General features: G+C 53.8%; 1 protein-coding gene across 17 annotated transcripts in view; it reads left to right on the forward strand.

Annotated features, from left to right (window-relative positions):
* The window catches only part of COL13A1 (collagen type XIII alpha 1 chain), a 149,890-nt gene that overhangs the window by 92,921 nt on the left and 41,510 nt on the right, over window positions 1–15,459 (forward strand). For all 17 annotated transcript variants that reach the window (XM_043925192.1, XM_043925193.1, XM_043925200.1 and 14 more), the window contains 4 exons: window positions 2,571–2,678; window positions 5,261–5,287; window positions 6,011–6,046; window positions 15,023–15,067. In XM_043925192.1, the coding sequence (XP_043781127.1) occupies window positions 2,571–2,678; window positions 5,261–5,287; window positions 6,011–6,046; window positions 15,023–15,067 (216 nt within the window). The remainder of the gene's footprint in view (window positions 1–2,570; window positions 2,679–5,260; window positions 5,288–6,010; window positions 6,047–15,022; window positions 15,068–15,459) is intronic.

A 15,459-nucleotide genomic window follows, 5' to 3' on the forward strand; every position in this document is an offset into this window, starting at 1 on the left:
AGGAATTCCATGGCTGCCACCCGCACCCCTAGCCTTGCTCACACTGGGGGTCAGAGGTTACCCCCAAGGTCTCAGGAGTGCTGGAAGTGGCAGGGCTCTGAGATGCTCTCTGAAAGCCTGACAGCAGGGCCTGGAGCCAACAACTGGCCTGACTCAGGAGCCCAGGGGCCTGAATGTTCAGGCATCTGATTGAACAAGGCTGAAAGATCACTCCAATTAATGGCTAAAAATACAGAGGGACACGTGACACGTGTGCTACCCAAGCCTCCATATCCCGTTACACCAGCCAAATCCTCGAGAGCCTCCATGTGCTCCGAGCGCTTACCCAACGCCTGGTTATTCAGGGGACCCACTGGCAGCTCAGAGAAGCACCAGGCGCACCCAACTCTCAGCCACCCCTACCCATGTCAGACCCCGTTTCAGGAGAGCTAAGTCCTTGCTCTCAGAGTGGCCATTTGCCTCGACTCCCATCACCTACCTCCTGGCCCTAGTTGCATTGACTGCTATGTGTTGAGCCCTTGCTGGGTTCCAAGCTCTGTTGTAAGAATTCTACCTGGATTATCCCATGCAATCCCACACGGGCCAGCAGGCAGTGGAACTGGCATATCATTGCCATCTTACAGAAAAACAAACTGACAGAGGCCGAGCCATGTTGCTGCCGCCCTTTTCAAGAGCAGGAGGAGGAGAAGCCAGAGCTCTGAGAGAGAGAATAGGGGCCCCTGTCTTTCCTGCTGCAGATTCTGCCTAGAGAATAAGGTTTTTATGCTGTCGGCCACCGTGGGACACAAAAAAGCTTGTCCATTTCCAATCAATAAGCCAATATTGATTTCACAGGCTCTGTAAGATGCTTAAACATTGAGTTTAACATTAGTTGAAAAAATGTTATGTTTAGCAGATGGCATTCAAGGTCAATGCCAAAGTGCAGAAAGCTGGATGGTGAGCAGTTTTTGCTGGGGGCTTATTTGGAATGAATAGAAAAGTCTAGAATTCTGGGTTTTGATTCCAGTTCCCCCCAAATTCTCCATGTGACCTTGGTCAGAGTGCTCAACTTCTCTGAGCCTCCATTTTCTCTTCTGTAAAATGGGACTGTGACCCATCTCTGCACCTGCCTTCTCCACCATGGACTCTCGGAGTCCTTAAGTGGTTTCTTAGAGGGTGTGGCAGGATGTAGCTCAGGCCGAGAGTGGCACTGCTGGTGGCCTCTGTCCTAGGATATCCCACTGGTGAGATGGTTCAAGCGGATGCTGCGAAAATCTGAGTTCCCATTCCGAGGTCATGCACTCCTATTTATAATCATCATTTTCCTGTGTGGGGTTTGCAGCAAGCATCATCAGGCCCCGTTTCTATGTACAGTGTCATAAAGGATTACTGAGATCACACTGAGAAGGGTGGGCTGGCCTGGAGTCTGGCACCTGGGTCTCCTGCATCCCAGCCTGGAGTACTCACTCCTGCCAGGCTGTTCTACTTGAGTCTGTCTGCAGGGCTGGAGCCCTCAGCAAGAGCTGACCCCAGAACCTCCCCGGAGAGGTCATGGAGAAAGCAACCTAATGACACTGGTCTGCATAGATCGAGGTTGACACGGGCTGGCCCCCAGCCCCGAGATCTGGGTCACATGGACCAGGCTCTCTCCTCCTCCTGAGGGAACACGATCCCACCCCTACCTCCCTGGACTCTGGGTCCACCCTGGGCACCTGCACGGGGTGGGGTGACAAAGGCTTCAGGATAAGGAAAAATAATAATAATAGTGACTCCAGAAAGGCATGAAGCACTTTATACCTTCAAAACTCAACCAAGCAAAGGGTTGCAAACTCAACTGTCCACTGAGATCAGACACAGATCACACAAGTGACAAAGCAGGCTGCACTCAGAATGGTTTGGAAGGTTGGGGCCTGAGGGACCCGGAGAGCCCAGCTGATGGCAGCCCCCCAGGAACGTGGGTCTAGCTCACCCAGGCTCCATTTTTTTCAACAGAAGCTACCAAGCCATATATATATATATATATATATATATATTTTACATAAAATCTCTTGCCCAATTGTTTGCTGAGCTAAACGAAATTCTGTGGCCTCTGACCTAAAGACTCAGTTGATCCTCTGGGCCAGATAATCAAAGACGACAAAATGTGACAGGAAACAAGGAACGGCTGTTCTCATTTGACGGCTGGGAGGCCAGGGCGCGGAGATCACAGGGAGGGGTCAAGGCAGACTGAGACCACCACCACCTCGGCGGGACCCTGCTCATCTGACCCACCTGGGAACAGGACTTCAGCTGGGCTGGGGGGCACTCACCCGCTCCTCCGCCTCTGCCACTGCAGCAGGGCTCTGCCCAGGGGACCAACAGCTCACGCAGCAAATCCTGTCTGGAAGCCTCTCCTCTGGAGGCCTAATGTCTTGGCCACCTCCTCACTGCCCCCGGCCTCTGCATGCGGTCACCACCACCGCACCATCACGTCACGCCCCTGCCGCCTCCCCCAGAGCCCACGGCGGGGCCTCACCGGGTGCATGGCACTGGGGCGGGACGGCTCTGCAGCCCCGGGCTCTCCCTCTGACACTTGTCTCCACCAACCTCAGGGTGAACAGGGCCAGGCTGGCATCCAAGGCCCGCCAGGGCCACCAGGCCCTCCCGGACCGAGTGGACCTCTGGGGCACCCAGGACTGCCAGGGCCCATGGGGCCGCCCGTAAGTACCCCTCCTGCTCTCCACCACCTCCTCTCCTTCAAGATTCATCCCCTGAATTCTCTGCAAGTTTGGGAACTGGGTAACCAATGTGACTCTGGGCCCCCGCTGAAAGGGCAGAAAAGCATTGGCAAGGCTGCCGGACGTGACTGGCCCCTGTGGGAGCTGCCCGTCCCAGTCACACTCACCGGTTGCTCTCTGGTTCTGAAAACACGTCCTGGGACCATGTGCTCTGCTTCAGCCACTGCCTCCCAGGGGGGAAACTATGAGCAGGCCTGCCTCTCCCAGCCTCAGGAGAGAGGAGCTTGGAGAGAAAGTTCCCAGGACCACTCTGATGGATGTCCCCTGCCCCCTGGGCTTAGGAAAACTTGAGTTGGGATGATGTGTCCTAAAGGAGGTAGCAAGGGGGCATCTGGTGGCCTAGCATCCCTAACAGACACGCCTTTGCTGGTGTGTGTGGATTTCCCACTCCTGGGCCACCTTCCAACCATGTTACACACCCGGTTGGCCAAGAGGACCCTGCATCGAGCCTGTGGATTGGACCACTGTCAGGAGGGACCCAGGGGAGCTGACAGACACTCCTCTGGGCAAGACCACACTCAGGCGATAGGTCAGTCCCAGTGTCCACCAGGTCATCTGCTTGCAAGCTCTAGCCAAGCCCCAACTCTTTCTCAGCTCTATTGTGTTCAAGAAAGCACCAGGGCAGAGTAACTCAGAAAACCCTGGACTTCTTCTTTAGAGAAAATGCATTTCTACCCAGAGCTAAGACCAATGTCAGCAGTTATTGGAGGCAGAGGGGTTAAGGACAGTCTGTTTGATAATGTTTTTTTCCACGTGGCCTTTTTTTGTTTTGTTTTTCTTTCTTATGACAAAAGCATCATATATCCAATGTGAAAAATTTTGAACAGAGATGAAGAAAAAGTTTTAAACTGTCTGCTTTCCCATATCCAGGGTTCCCCTTCATTAACACTGGGGAGAGTCCTTTCATTTCTCTCCTTAGACTTCTCTGCACATAAACATTTTCCAGGTTGGTGATGTTCTGAATAACATAACACTTTGTATCCTGTTACTCTTTTCACTTAATCTCATATACCATGCCCTTTCTTATGTCAGGAGTCTCCCATGATATGGATTTTAGGACTGCTGGGTCTCTTTACAAGGTAGTTAATGGGTTCCGTTCTGTAATATACATCCTTAAACATAAATGTGTGTGCACATCTCCGATGCTTTCATGGCAATAGATTCCCAAAAGTGGAATTGCTGAGTCAGGGGTGCTTCTGTCAAGGAGCCCACGATGAGTATAGCCATATTCCAGGTCACTCAGCTTCACACCTGGGCCCTCGGCTACCCCAGCTTCCAAGGCTAAGGTTCTGTGTAGAATCCCCCTAGGCTGGGTGACAGCTCTGGTCAACCAGAGCAGCCAGCTTGACCAGAAGGCAGCACAGCAGAGTGAAAACCTACCTTTCTGGGAGAGCCAGCTCTCCTGCTCAGCTTGATCCCCATAACGGATTTTAAATATTTCCATGATTTCTCCCCAGAACTCTGGGGAGGGAAGATAGTCTCACTTTCATGGATTGATGGATGGAAAAGCAGAAAACCTAAAAGGAAGTGGAATTTAGAGAACTGAACCAAACAAACCAAGCCAAGAATATAAACCAAGATTTTAAAAAGTGCTCAAAATCCACTTCTTTCCTGACAGCCCTCACCCGAACACACTGGGCTCCCGATCCCTGAACCCAAGCCAGGCAGTTTTCTTTGTTAGGTTGTTTATAAAGAAAAAAACCAGAACGCATGTTTTTAAACCAATTGAAACAGGCCAGACTCAGGCATCATGGTTTTCTCCAGCCAGTGTTTGCCATCCAGACCCACGCCCGAGACCACACTGAAGCCCGCCTTCCCTTTCCTCTCCCTCGGGCTCCCGCAGGGCTCACACCACTTCCCCCAAGCTGGCTCCTGTGGTCACAGCGCCCCAGGGGTGGGGAATGGAGACAGAGGGCTCCCCTGCAAGCTGGCAGGGCCAAAGGCAAAACCCAAGCTCTGCTGGGCAAGGTCAGCTTTCCAGGGAGCGGCTCTAGTTAGGAGGTGGGTGGGTGGACCAAACACACTATCAATTTCACATGATGCCATTGACCTATTTTGCAGCGGGCCAGCACAGCAGAGGTGCCCGAGGCACCCATGTGGCTGCAAAGAGGGACTGAGCCTGTTGTCCCCACGTGCCTTCAGCAGGCTTCAGATACCCTTTGAGGGCGCTCTTGATGGGTTCTCCAGTGCATCCAGAACCCACTGCAGCCTTCACTGTAAACATGTTTGTGTGTGTGCGTACTCAGTCGTGTCCGACTCTTTGCAACCCCATGGACTGTAGCTGCCAGATTCCTCAGTCCATGGGATTTCCCAGGCAGGAATACGGGAATGGTTGCCATTTCCTGCTCCAGGGGATCTTCCTGACCCAGGGATGGAACCCATGTCTCTTACATCTCCTACACTGGCAGGCAGATTCTTTACCAACTGCACCATCTAAGTGTGTTTAGCCCTCACCATTTGCCAGTGGAATCCATCTCCACTCACCTTTCTTCTTGCTTCTGCAGGGCTTACCGGGGCCTCCTGGACCAAAGGTGAGGGCCCTTCAGTGATGGGTGATGCATCAAGTGGGTGGGGAAGTTCCCTGGTGGGGAGTGGGTGGTGCACTGACTGGTACTGAGTAAGGGGCTGAGAGGGAATTGATTGGCTTCACAAGGATTGCACTTTCATGGGCTCAGGCCAAGCAAGTGCTGTGGCTGGTATGGAAGATGTAGCCCTGCTCTCCAAACAGATCATGGTCTAGCTGGGAACTCAGATGCCCAGGACATTGTCACAACATCCCAGTAAAACAGTGGCTCCTAAGGGGCCAGAACTGGAAAGGACCTTTGGGGTCATCCAGTTTCTTTTGAAACCTTATCTGGAAGCCCACAATGTCGAGTCTCCCTTTGAAGCTGGAGTCCCTGTGGCTCTAGGAAAGAGAAGTTGCAAAGCACTGATCCAGCCAGCCGTTTCACAGATGCAGAAGCTGGAGTCCGGGGGGAAGTGACTTGTCCAGGTGCCACAGAGAGCCCATGGTGGAACCAAAACTGACCCTCAGGGCTCCTGTGCCCCCGCCAAGTCGACCCGTCCCTCCTCCCTCAGCCTCTGCAAGACAGGGACTGGTTCTGGGAGGTCAAACAGTCCCTGCTATTGTTCCAAGGTTGGCTGGAGGTGGAGGTCAGAGGATTTGGAGTCACTGGGGAGAAGGGGATGGTAACATGGAGGAGGGGGGTGCAGCAAGAAAACCCCTCTAATGGGCTTCTCTTGGTTCCCCTCAGGGAGACCCAGGGATCCAGGGCTACCACGGCCGGAAGGTAAGAAGGAGGGGGAAGGGAGGACCCGTCCCCCACCAAGTGACAATCCAAGTGGGGCTTCACCACAGTGCACACGGGGTCTGGACTTGGTCCATACACACTTTTGCACACACATCAGCAAGGGCCTCAAAAGTCTTGAATTTAAGTGAATTTAAGTTTGTGTCTCCATTGAGGAAGCAGGAGGCTCAGAGGGGAAGGGCCTTGGGCAAGTCAGTGGCCCCGCTGGACCTCAGACCCAGGAATGTGTCCCCTGCCAACCCGAGTGGCCGTGTCCACACAGAGGCACAGGTTCTCGCCTGCCCACTGAGGACCTAGTAAGTGGGGACCAGGCAGAGCTTCTGAGTGTGGCAGGGGATATGGAAGGTCCCAACTCTGCTGTCTGGCTGCTCACAGGCCAAAGAGACAGGATTCCTACGCAAATAACCCTAGTGAAGGCAACTGCACTAACCGCTACCATCCAAAGTGCTGTGTCAATATTGGGGTAGGGGGTTCAGGGCGATTCATTCTAGGTTGGGAGGATTTGGGGGAAGTCGTCTGAGAGAGGACAGCCTCTGAGTTCAATCCCGGTGAATGGGTAAGTGTATCAGTTATCTATTGCCGTGTAACGAACCATCCCAAACTTACTGTCTTAAAACAATTCTTTCTCAGGATTCTGTGGCTTGGCCAGCTGTCTCCTCGGGGCTCACTCATGCAGTCACATGGGATGATGGCTGGAACGGCCGGGGGGCCAAGACGGCCTCGTCCACATGCCTGGGGCTGGCGCTAGCTGTGGCCTGGGTTCCTCTGTTCTACTCCACGTGGCCTCTCAGCCCCTAGGGTAGGGCAGATGGATTTCCTCACAGCATGGCAGGCCCAGGTCAGCTTTCGAAACAGGCAAGTCCCAGTGCACAAGTGCTTTTCGAAAGCATCTCTTGCATCACATTTTCTGAGGTCCTATTGGTCAAAGCAAGTAGCACTGCCAAAGCATTCAAGTCAGTGGGGCGAGATGACTCAGCCTCTTGTTCTTCTTGTGGGAGGGTGGCAAAGCCTTTGTGACCATCTTTAATCTACCACTGTGCTCCTGCAAGCAGCAGATTTCAAGGGAAATGGCATTTTAGACAGGGAAACAATTGAGCCAAGGCCCAGAGATGGTCATTACAATAACTTTAATAATATAAAAATAATTTTAACACTATACACCACTTACTGAATGTCTCCTGTGTGCCAGGCTGGCCTTCAATGGGACCTGCATCATATCTAATCCTAGGAGGCTGGTACTCTTCTTCTCCTATTTAACAGATGAGGAAACTGAGGTACAACCTAAGTGGCTCATAAGTGGCAAAGCAGGAATTCAAGTCCAGGTCACAGCCTTTCCCATGATGCCTTGTGTCATAAGGAACCCATCCCACCCTCCAGGCCCTAGCTGGGAGGCTCTGGCGCCTTCCAGGGGAAGAAAGGCAGGATGAGGAAGGGGAGGGATTCTGGAAAGGGAAGAATCAGCTCTGGAGGAGCACATTCCACAGGCTCTGTAGCTCTGTAATCCGACAGGGGCCTTCACCGCATTGTTTTATGGGTGCTTGGTGGGTGAAATGGCAAGACCCGAGAGATCTTTCATTAGTTCTGCATAAACTGCGAAGTTTGTACTGTGTCAGGAAGTGGAAATTACAGCCCCCGAGGTTGCTTCCATCCACTCAGGCAGACTCACAAAATTTACTGCCTCCCGGTGGAGCACAGGGTCAGCTTTCCCATTAGCAGCCAGACCAGCTCTTTCAAGCTGTGAAGAAACTTCAGGGCAGCAGTTTCCCCAGGGGGTCACGGGGATGCTCACGGCTGGCATCCCTACCATAGCAGGCATCTGCATTCCCCTGCCAACTGGAAGTCTGGTTCATTCAGAAAGGAGGTTGGGGGGCAGGGGGAGTCTGTTGCCCTGAGGATAGAGAGGCGTCAGCTTGGGGCTAAGGTGTCATGATGGTACAGGGCCTGGTTCCATGATTATGGCCATTCTGGGTGAAGTTTGTGGGAGGAATCGTTCAGCCCTGACTGTGTGGAATTTGCAGAGGAAACTAGTGTGGTCCTACTGACAGAGGGGCAGCCTCTGATCCCGAGGAAGCCTGTTCTGGAGAGAGAGGGCTCAGGGCTGCTAGAGGAAGCTCAGGGCTGCTGGAGAAAGCACAGATGTACTTCTTTTGCCTGACTAAGGATAAAGCAAGTGCCGGTGGGTACCTTGAGAAGGAGGGGGCTCCCCGTCACCAGAGGCATTTAAGGAGAGGCTGGAAAACTATGGGTCTGTCATGTGTTAAGAGAAGCTTCTATATCCAATGGGAGACTGGATTGAAATCCCTTCCTGCTCAGGGAAGCTACATCTTCCTAAGAAGAGAGCTGGCTCCATACCCCCTGGAGAGGAGCAGCCTCCCATCCGACCCTGACTTTATGAGTCAGACCCCTCGAGTCTATGTCCAGGCCTTTCTTCATCCACATCCAGTGCTTGTCAGAAGCATCACCGCTCTTAGGTCTCCTGGGGTTCTGAGAAAGCCCTTCTTCATGCTCAGCTCATGTTCCCACACTTTCTTTCTCTGTTGACCTGCTCCTGCCCTTCCATAACAGCCTCTTCTCATGGAATCCAGGGGGAGCTGTGAGGCTGCCGGCTTCTCTGCGTTTCTGGAAGGCTCCTGCCAGCTTCTTTTCTCCCAGCCTGTCCTTGAGACTTCTCAGTAGGAGCTCTGGAGCCACCAGGTGGTCTTAGAACTCTCGTCTCTGTGCTAGCCCTCACTCTGCTGGGGCCCTTGTCCTGTCATCACTGAAGCCGCAGCGTCCTAGTCCGACGGAGGCTAGGGTGCACTGGAGGCCGATGGCCAGCAGCAGAGTCCACCCCCAAGAACCTGGGGGTCATTCCTCAAGGTCAGGTGATACTCAGGAGGCTACAAGTGCCTGTTCCCACTGCCTGAGCCCCAGTGATCACCATAGCCAGGCAGAAGTATTCTTCCCATCAGAATTCTTAGATGAAGAGTCCTTTTTCCATGAGATATTACTTTTCTCCTTAAAGTGTTTCATCCCATTTTTCAATTCTTAAATGAAGAATCTTGCCCAAGGGCAAGGGCAGCAGTTCTTCACGTCCCTGGTTCAGCCAGAGTCCTTTCACTCTGTCTCTCACTCATCTCATCTCACCTTGGCCCAGTAATTTGATGCATTATCCCCACTGTCAAGAGACAAGAAGCTCAGAGAGGTTAATACTCTGCCCAGCGTTGCACAAGTCAAGTGTTCGTCACTCAGTCGTGTCCGACCCTTTGCGACCCCGTGGACTGTAGTCTGCCAGGCTCCTCTGTCCATGGAATTCTCCAGGCAAGAATACTGGAGTGGGTTACCATTCCCTTCTCCAGGGGGATCTTCCCGACCCAAGGATTGAACCCAGGTCTCCTGCATTGCAGGCAGATTCTTTACCGTTTGAGCTATCAGGGAAGCCCCAACACTGCACAGCTAGTGATAATCTTGCTGGGACTGGAAGCTAGGTCTCATGAGTCTGAACCCAGGAGCCAATCTTCCCGCCCTAGTGCAGAAGGAAATGTCTGCTCGGGGGAGGAGGGGTGTCACCCCAGGCTAAGCTAACTGTGCACAGACCACCCTCCCCTGTGGTTTCTCTGGGATGTGGAGGGGTAACCCTCTGGCTCTTTTCCTTTGTCCACCAAATCTCTTTTCTCTCTTCCCATCTCTGCTCTCTGCCTAGAAAGAGGCCTGGAAGGGGGGACCCACACGAAGGGCAGCTTGGTCACAGATGCTGGGAAGATGAGAGTTTGCTCCCACCCAGCACCCCGTGCCACCCAGTGGGGACACCCCGGGTGTTCAGGGTGTGAGGGGGCCCCACGGGGTGACCAGTGGCCCTTCCACATCTGTCCCGGCAACTTGACACACTTGCGGGGAGGCCTTTCTTTCAGTAAGGGGTGGAATTTAACTCTCAGCAAAGACGCTTCTGGTCCTGTGAAGTTTGCTGTTGATTAGTTCCATCCACCACCACCCACCCCAGCAGCCGGTCCCAACCTGGCATGCTCTCAAAGGCCAGCCAAGGCCGGCAGGGCAGCGTCTCCACCAGCTCCTCGAGATCACAGCCCGGTGTAGCCAGCGGGCTGTGTGCTGCCGCAGCCCCACTCACACCCAGCCCCGCGGCCTAGACACTGTGAGCATTGTTATGCGCCCATGTGGTACCTATTTGATCCAAATTTATGGCACCGATCTACTTTAAATGTGTTGCAAGACACAAAATGTGTGTTTAAAGCATCACAACCTTGGCTCTCTTTCAAGAGGATTGATGAGTATTGTCAGACTGTGTATGGATCACAAAACCTGGTGAGAGCTTATCTCCAAGCACGTCAGAACTGGCCCGTCCATCTTGGCAGTAGGGGGGTGCCTTTGACACATGTGGCGGTCTGGGTGTTAAGCCTTGGGGTTTGCATGAAGGACCAGAGCTGAGCACACATTCCCATCCTGCCGGCTCCGGGCTGTGCATCTTCAGACCAGTGCAGGCAGGATGTGACAGCCTCGTGTTTACTCAGCTTGTAACTGAGGTCACACCTCCTGGAGGCGGTGGGGCTCCCCAGAAAGAGGGACTCCCAGGGAAGGAGATCTGATGGGCCCTGTGGTCGGCTGGCCAGGGCGCTGGAGTGACGGTGTGAGGAGCAGAAGGGCACCCACCCGGGTACCTCAGTCCTTCTACCAAAGGGCAGGATCGTTCTGACCTGCCAGTCAGCACAGCATCATGTGGGTGGACACACTTCTGAAGAACGTAACTAGAATTATTGTATCTACCTTTCTGGGCCTCTTCGTGCCAGGCTGTGTAGGAGCACTTTGCTTGCATCATCTCATCAGATCCTCATAACCACCCTGTCAGGTACGTTTTATTCTTATCCCCAATTTATAGATGGGCAACATCTATAAATTCACAGAGGTGAATCCCCCTAGGGCCACAGCTACAAAGCAGTGAAGCAGGTCTGTCTGGCCCCAAAGTCTTGTTCTGGATGACTTTACTACCTGGGTTTTATGAGCCCAGGGGACCTATGATTTCCAATACCCCACCACTACCGCCTGCTCCCACTCCCAACTCCTCCACTAGAAGGAAAGAAGGAGGGAGCTGGCCTGTTTTCCTTCTTGTGAGAAGGTTGTGGCTGGATTCAGGCCCTCCTCCATGTCTCCCAGGCTCTCTGTGAACATCTAAGGCAGAGAACTTGGGGGTACTTGGTGTATTTTATTCAAAGAACCAAAGAAGGGGAGTGCTTTGCCCATTGGCGCTGATTGTACCCGAATTATTCCCCAGGGAGCTGACCTGGTCCTGTGACCTCCAATAAAGCCAGGAGAAGGCTGTCTGAGCTGTGCACCCCAGCGGAGAAACCTCCTAAAACTTCCCTGCACCCCCTGACTCCCAGAGGACCCCGGCAACCCTAGGCTCCATGCCATGCTGACAGGCAGCAGAGCATGCCCTGAAGATGGAAATTGTCGATGCAGAGTGGGGACAGCACTTGGTTTCAAAACCAGGGATTCCTTGGGGGCGGGAGGGCATCCAGACCATTTCAATTAAAGCAGATCAGGGAGCTGAGACACGGTCCCCACCTCTGAGGCCTCATGAGGGCCGACAGGACTGCTCTGCCTGTCTCCAGCCCCCAGCCTGTGCTCTCTGCGCCGTTTCTCCTGCACTCCCAAGTCCCCAGATTAATTAGAGCTGACTTTTCTTTTTGGAACTAACTACAAAATCAACCGATCTCAAATCGAGATTACAACCCAGCCGCCCTTCCAAAGCCCTGGCCTTCGATGGGGCGCCTGACCCCGGTAATTCCCCAGATCACTTCCTGCCGGCCCTAATTACCGAAGGACCTGGCGTTTCCGTGGCCCCAGGCCTCTCCAGTCTGGAGCTGGCTGGGGCGAGAAGAGGGAGCAAGCTGCCCTCCTCCCGGAAGGGAGCCCTGGGAACTCTTTAGGGGAGAGAAGGACATTAGCTCTCCTCACCCGGCTTTTCCAGCCCAGGAAAGGGCCCTGGTCCAGACTTAAGGCCTGAGTCACCTGCTGGCCTCCCCCGAGTCCTCCACTCCCCACACTTCTCCCCTGCAGAGAACAAAGAGTCTGTGTGGACCTGCTCCGGCCCAGGGCCGCCCACCCCCCAACCCACAGCAGGAGCCTCACATTAGGGAGGTCTGTTCGTCTCCCCCTGCTTCTCTGGCCTGACCTTTGCTCGCCTCGGGAACTGACCTGGAAGTCCCCCACCTCTTGCCTCCTTTGCCAAGTCCCTGCCCTATTTGTTCAACAAACAGTAAATCACCAATTAAGAGAGCAGAACACAACTGGTTTGTGCTCCAAGGAGCTTGCTTCCATCCCATCATCTGGGCAAAGGATGGGTCCTCCCACCTGGAAACAGAACCAGAATACAGAACCTACTGATGCTGGCAGGCACTCCAGGCAGGGGCAGCAGGAGTCAGTGGCATCGTAAAAGTGGTGGCTGGGACGGCCTTCAGGGTCATTCAGGGCAGCCCCCTATCTACCTATGTGAGCTCACTCAGCACTTTCTTAGCCACCGAGACCGGAATCCACCGCTTGCAGGCCAGCCATCCAGCATCCTTGGTTCTGGGAACCAAGGTTAAAAGAGCCAGCCTTTCACAGGCCTGGCTCCACAGCATCAGCCACCATCCATGCTCCGGGCATCTGGTGCAAGACCCTTTGTAATGCTTGGAGCACCTACTTCCTCAGCCCCCCGGGGGAGCTTCCAGGCTCCCTGCTCGGAGGACAAGAGGTGCAGGAGATAAACTGGGGCCCTAGGGTTTTGGCAAACTATGAGAGCTGTCTCCCCAACTAAGATGTTAGTGAGTTAGTGGATCTAAATTCTTCAGCACAATTCCAAACTTAAACCTTTTAAACAAACAAACAAAAAACTTTCATGTAGGAAAATGGGAACGAAGGAGCCTCTAGGTATGCTCTCACAAAGACACGCCACCAGGAAAAGCTCTGTGAACACACATGTGTCATTGTCCTCCCTTTAGCAATGGCCCCGGAAACACTCCCCACTCCGCAGCCCCCCATCACCCCTGCAAACAGATGCCCTTGCTCGCAGCCACCCTTGATAATGACTCAGCCCGCTCTCACCTCTCCCATCGTCCAGAATCAGTGTTTTCTGGTGCAAGCTGAGTCCAGACCCTGGTTCAGAGGTCAGGCTGGGGTGAGCCCCCGGAGACAAACCCTGGAGAAGGAGACTGATGAGAGTGGAATGAGCCCGCGGGGTGGGGTCAGCCAGGGGCACCCTGGCTTCCTGCCCAGCAGAGGGGTGGGGGTGAGGGAGGCCCTGAGATGGGGATCAAGGGAGTCTGGGTCACTTGCAGAATTATGAGACTTGACCCAGAGGGAGGGGAGGGGCAAAGGTCAGCCATCCTAACGAGGAGACTGCCTCCTCCGAGGGGCACAGATTTCCCTGGAGAGTGCGGTCGTATCTTCACAGACAAACCTTCAGGGTCTGAAGACAACCCCGATTACATCAGACACCCTCACTCCAGGTTTTGATCTGCACAGCGTGTGTGGAGATTGGGGACAGAAACCCAGAGATGGAGCGTGGGCAGCCCCCAGCTTCCTGCGCTGCTGAGGCACCCCAGGCTGTCCTCTGGGGCAGGAGGAGACCCACTGAGCCCCTTGTAGAACCACAGTTTTACCCAGAGCTAACATCACCTCCCCCACGGAACCTTGTTCTGGGGCTGCCAACACACCCAGCGTCAGCTCCTCGGGTTGGTCCTCCCAGGAGCAGGAGTGAGTAGGAGGTGTCTAGTCCTCACTTTGCAGGATCCTGAAGCCAGAGAGAGAAAGTAACTTATCCAAGGTCACACAGACACCCAGCTCAGCTCTCTCACTGGAGGTGGGAAATGTGAGGGCAGATGCATTGGAGGAAAGCTGACAGAAAGATGGGAAGAGAAAGAACGGGGTTCAAACGGGAGATGTCTGAGTAATCAGGGCTGCCCAAGCTGACCTCCCGCCTGTACCCACCACCACCCCAGCGGACTCTGGTGTCCCTCTGGGCTGAGTCAAGCCAGCTGAGTTGTTTGTAATGGAAACTGGGGACTTCAGCTTATGCACTGTAGCTAGTTACCAGAATTCTGACGAAGTCCTGTGGCGCCCTCTGCTGGCCATAGAGCAGAACTGTGGTCACAGGCCAGCCGGGCTCAGCCTTTTTCTCTGGTGCCAGGGTTTGAAGACACAGCCTTTGGGCTGAGCACCGACCCCTAACCTCTATGGGGCACAGACCTGAGGGCCCTCCAGAATAGAGGGCTTTGACCTGAGGGCCCTCCAGAATAGAGGGCTTTGCCCTGCTTTTGGCCTGCAGAAGGTGTTTAATGGGAGCAACGGATGCTTGGGGTTGCCAAGCAATAGAAACATCTGATGCTTGGGGTTGGCTGAGAGAAATGGGTACCTGGGCTTTGGCAGACAAAAGACCTGTGTTCAAATCTCTGCTCTGCATGACCTTGACTATCATACCTGGCCTTCCAAAGCTCACCTGTGGGACAGGAATAACATCCACTCCCACACTGACTGGAGGGGATTCCTAGAGATTGAACAGAGGATGGATGTGACGGCTTCACTCAGTACCAGACACAGATGCAATAAATGACTGTGCCTTTCTCTGCTCTTTCCCACAAGAGGGATTTTCCAGAATTTAGTGCCTGGGGCACAATCTTATCTGTTGCGGTTGCTTCTGAGTCCAACTCCACCACCCCTGCCTATGGCTCAGAGGTCCTGGTGGGGTCAGGGTGAGGGAGGGCTCTTGCATTGGAAGCTAAAATTTCTGGGCCTTTTGCAGAATTTAGAGACCTGGCCCAAAGAGGATGGGGTAAAGCCATCCCTGGCAGATGTGATTTGAACGGTTATTCTAAGCTTCTGGAGCAACCCCTCTCGCTGACATCCTCACAGACCATGCTTCAGGGCCGAGCCCTTGGGCCCTGAGTCTGGTCCTCTTCTCATTGTTTCCCTTGTTTCTTCCTGCAGGGAGAACGGGGCATGCCAGGGATGCCAGGCAAACACGGAGCAAAGGTATGCAGCTCCCTCCAACTCCCTAGCAGCTCCCCCAGCCCCAGTGCTCTCCCCTAGCACCTCCTCCTTCTGCATCCTGTCCTCCTATAAAAACAGAGATGGGCTGCACATTTCTTCTCGTCTTCTCCCCTTGCTGCCTGGCCTATTGTTCAGGCAGGGTGCTCCTTTTTGACCCATGAACCATCACTTATCGGCAGCCTCCCAGCATGGCCAGGCCTCCTCCTGGGCATCAGTGGGTCATAAAAAGAACCTCTCAGGTACCCTCAGCTCTGGCTGAACTCCTGAGACAGCCAGAGCTGTCTGTAGGAGTCAGGATCCCCTAAAAGTGGCATTCACTTGAAATTTAATAAGTGCTGTGCTTGGCAGTTATTTACCCCAAAGTTGGTGGTCTG

Source organism: Cervus elaphus, chromosome 15 (genome assembly GCF_910594005.1).
Source record: "Cervus elaphus chromosome 15, mCerEla1.1, whole genome shotgun sequence".
Taxonomy (NCBI): Eukaryota; Metazoa; Chordata; class Mammalia; order Artiodactyla; family Cervidae; genus Cervus; species Cervus elaphus.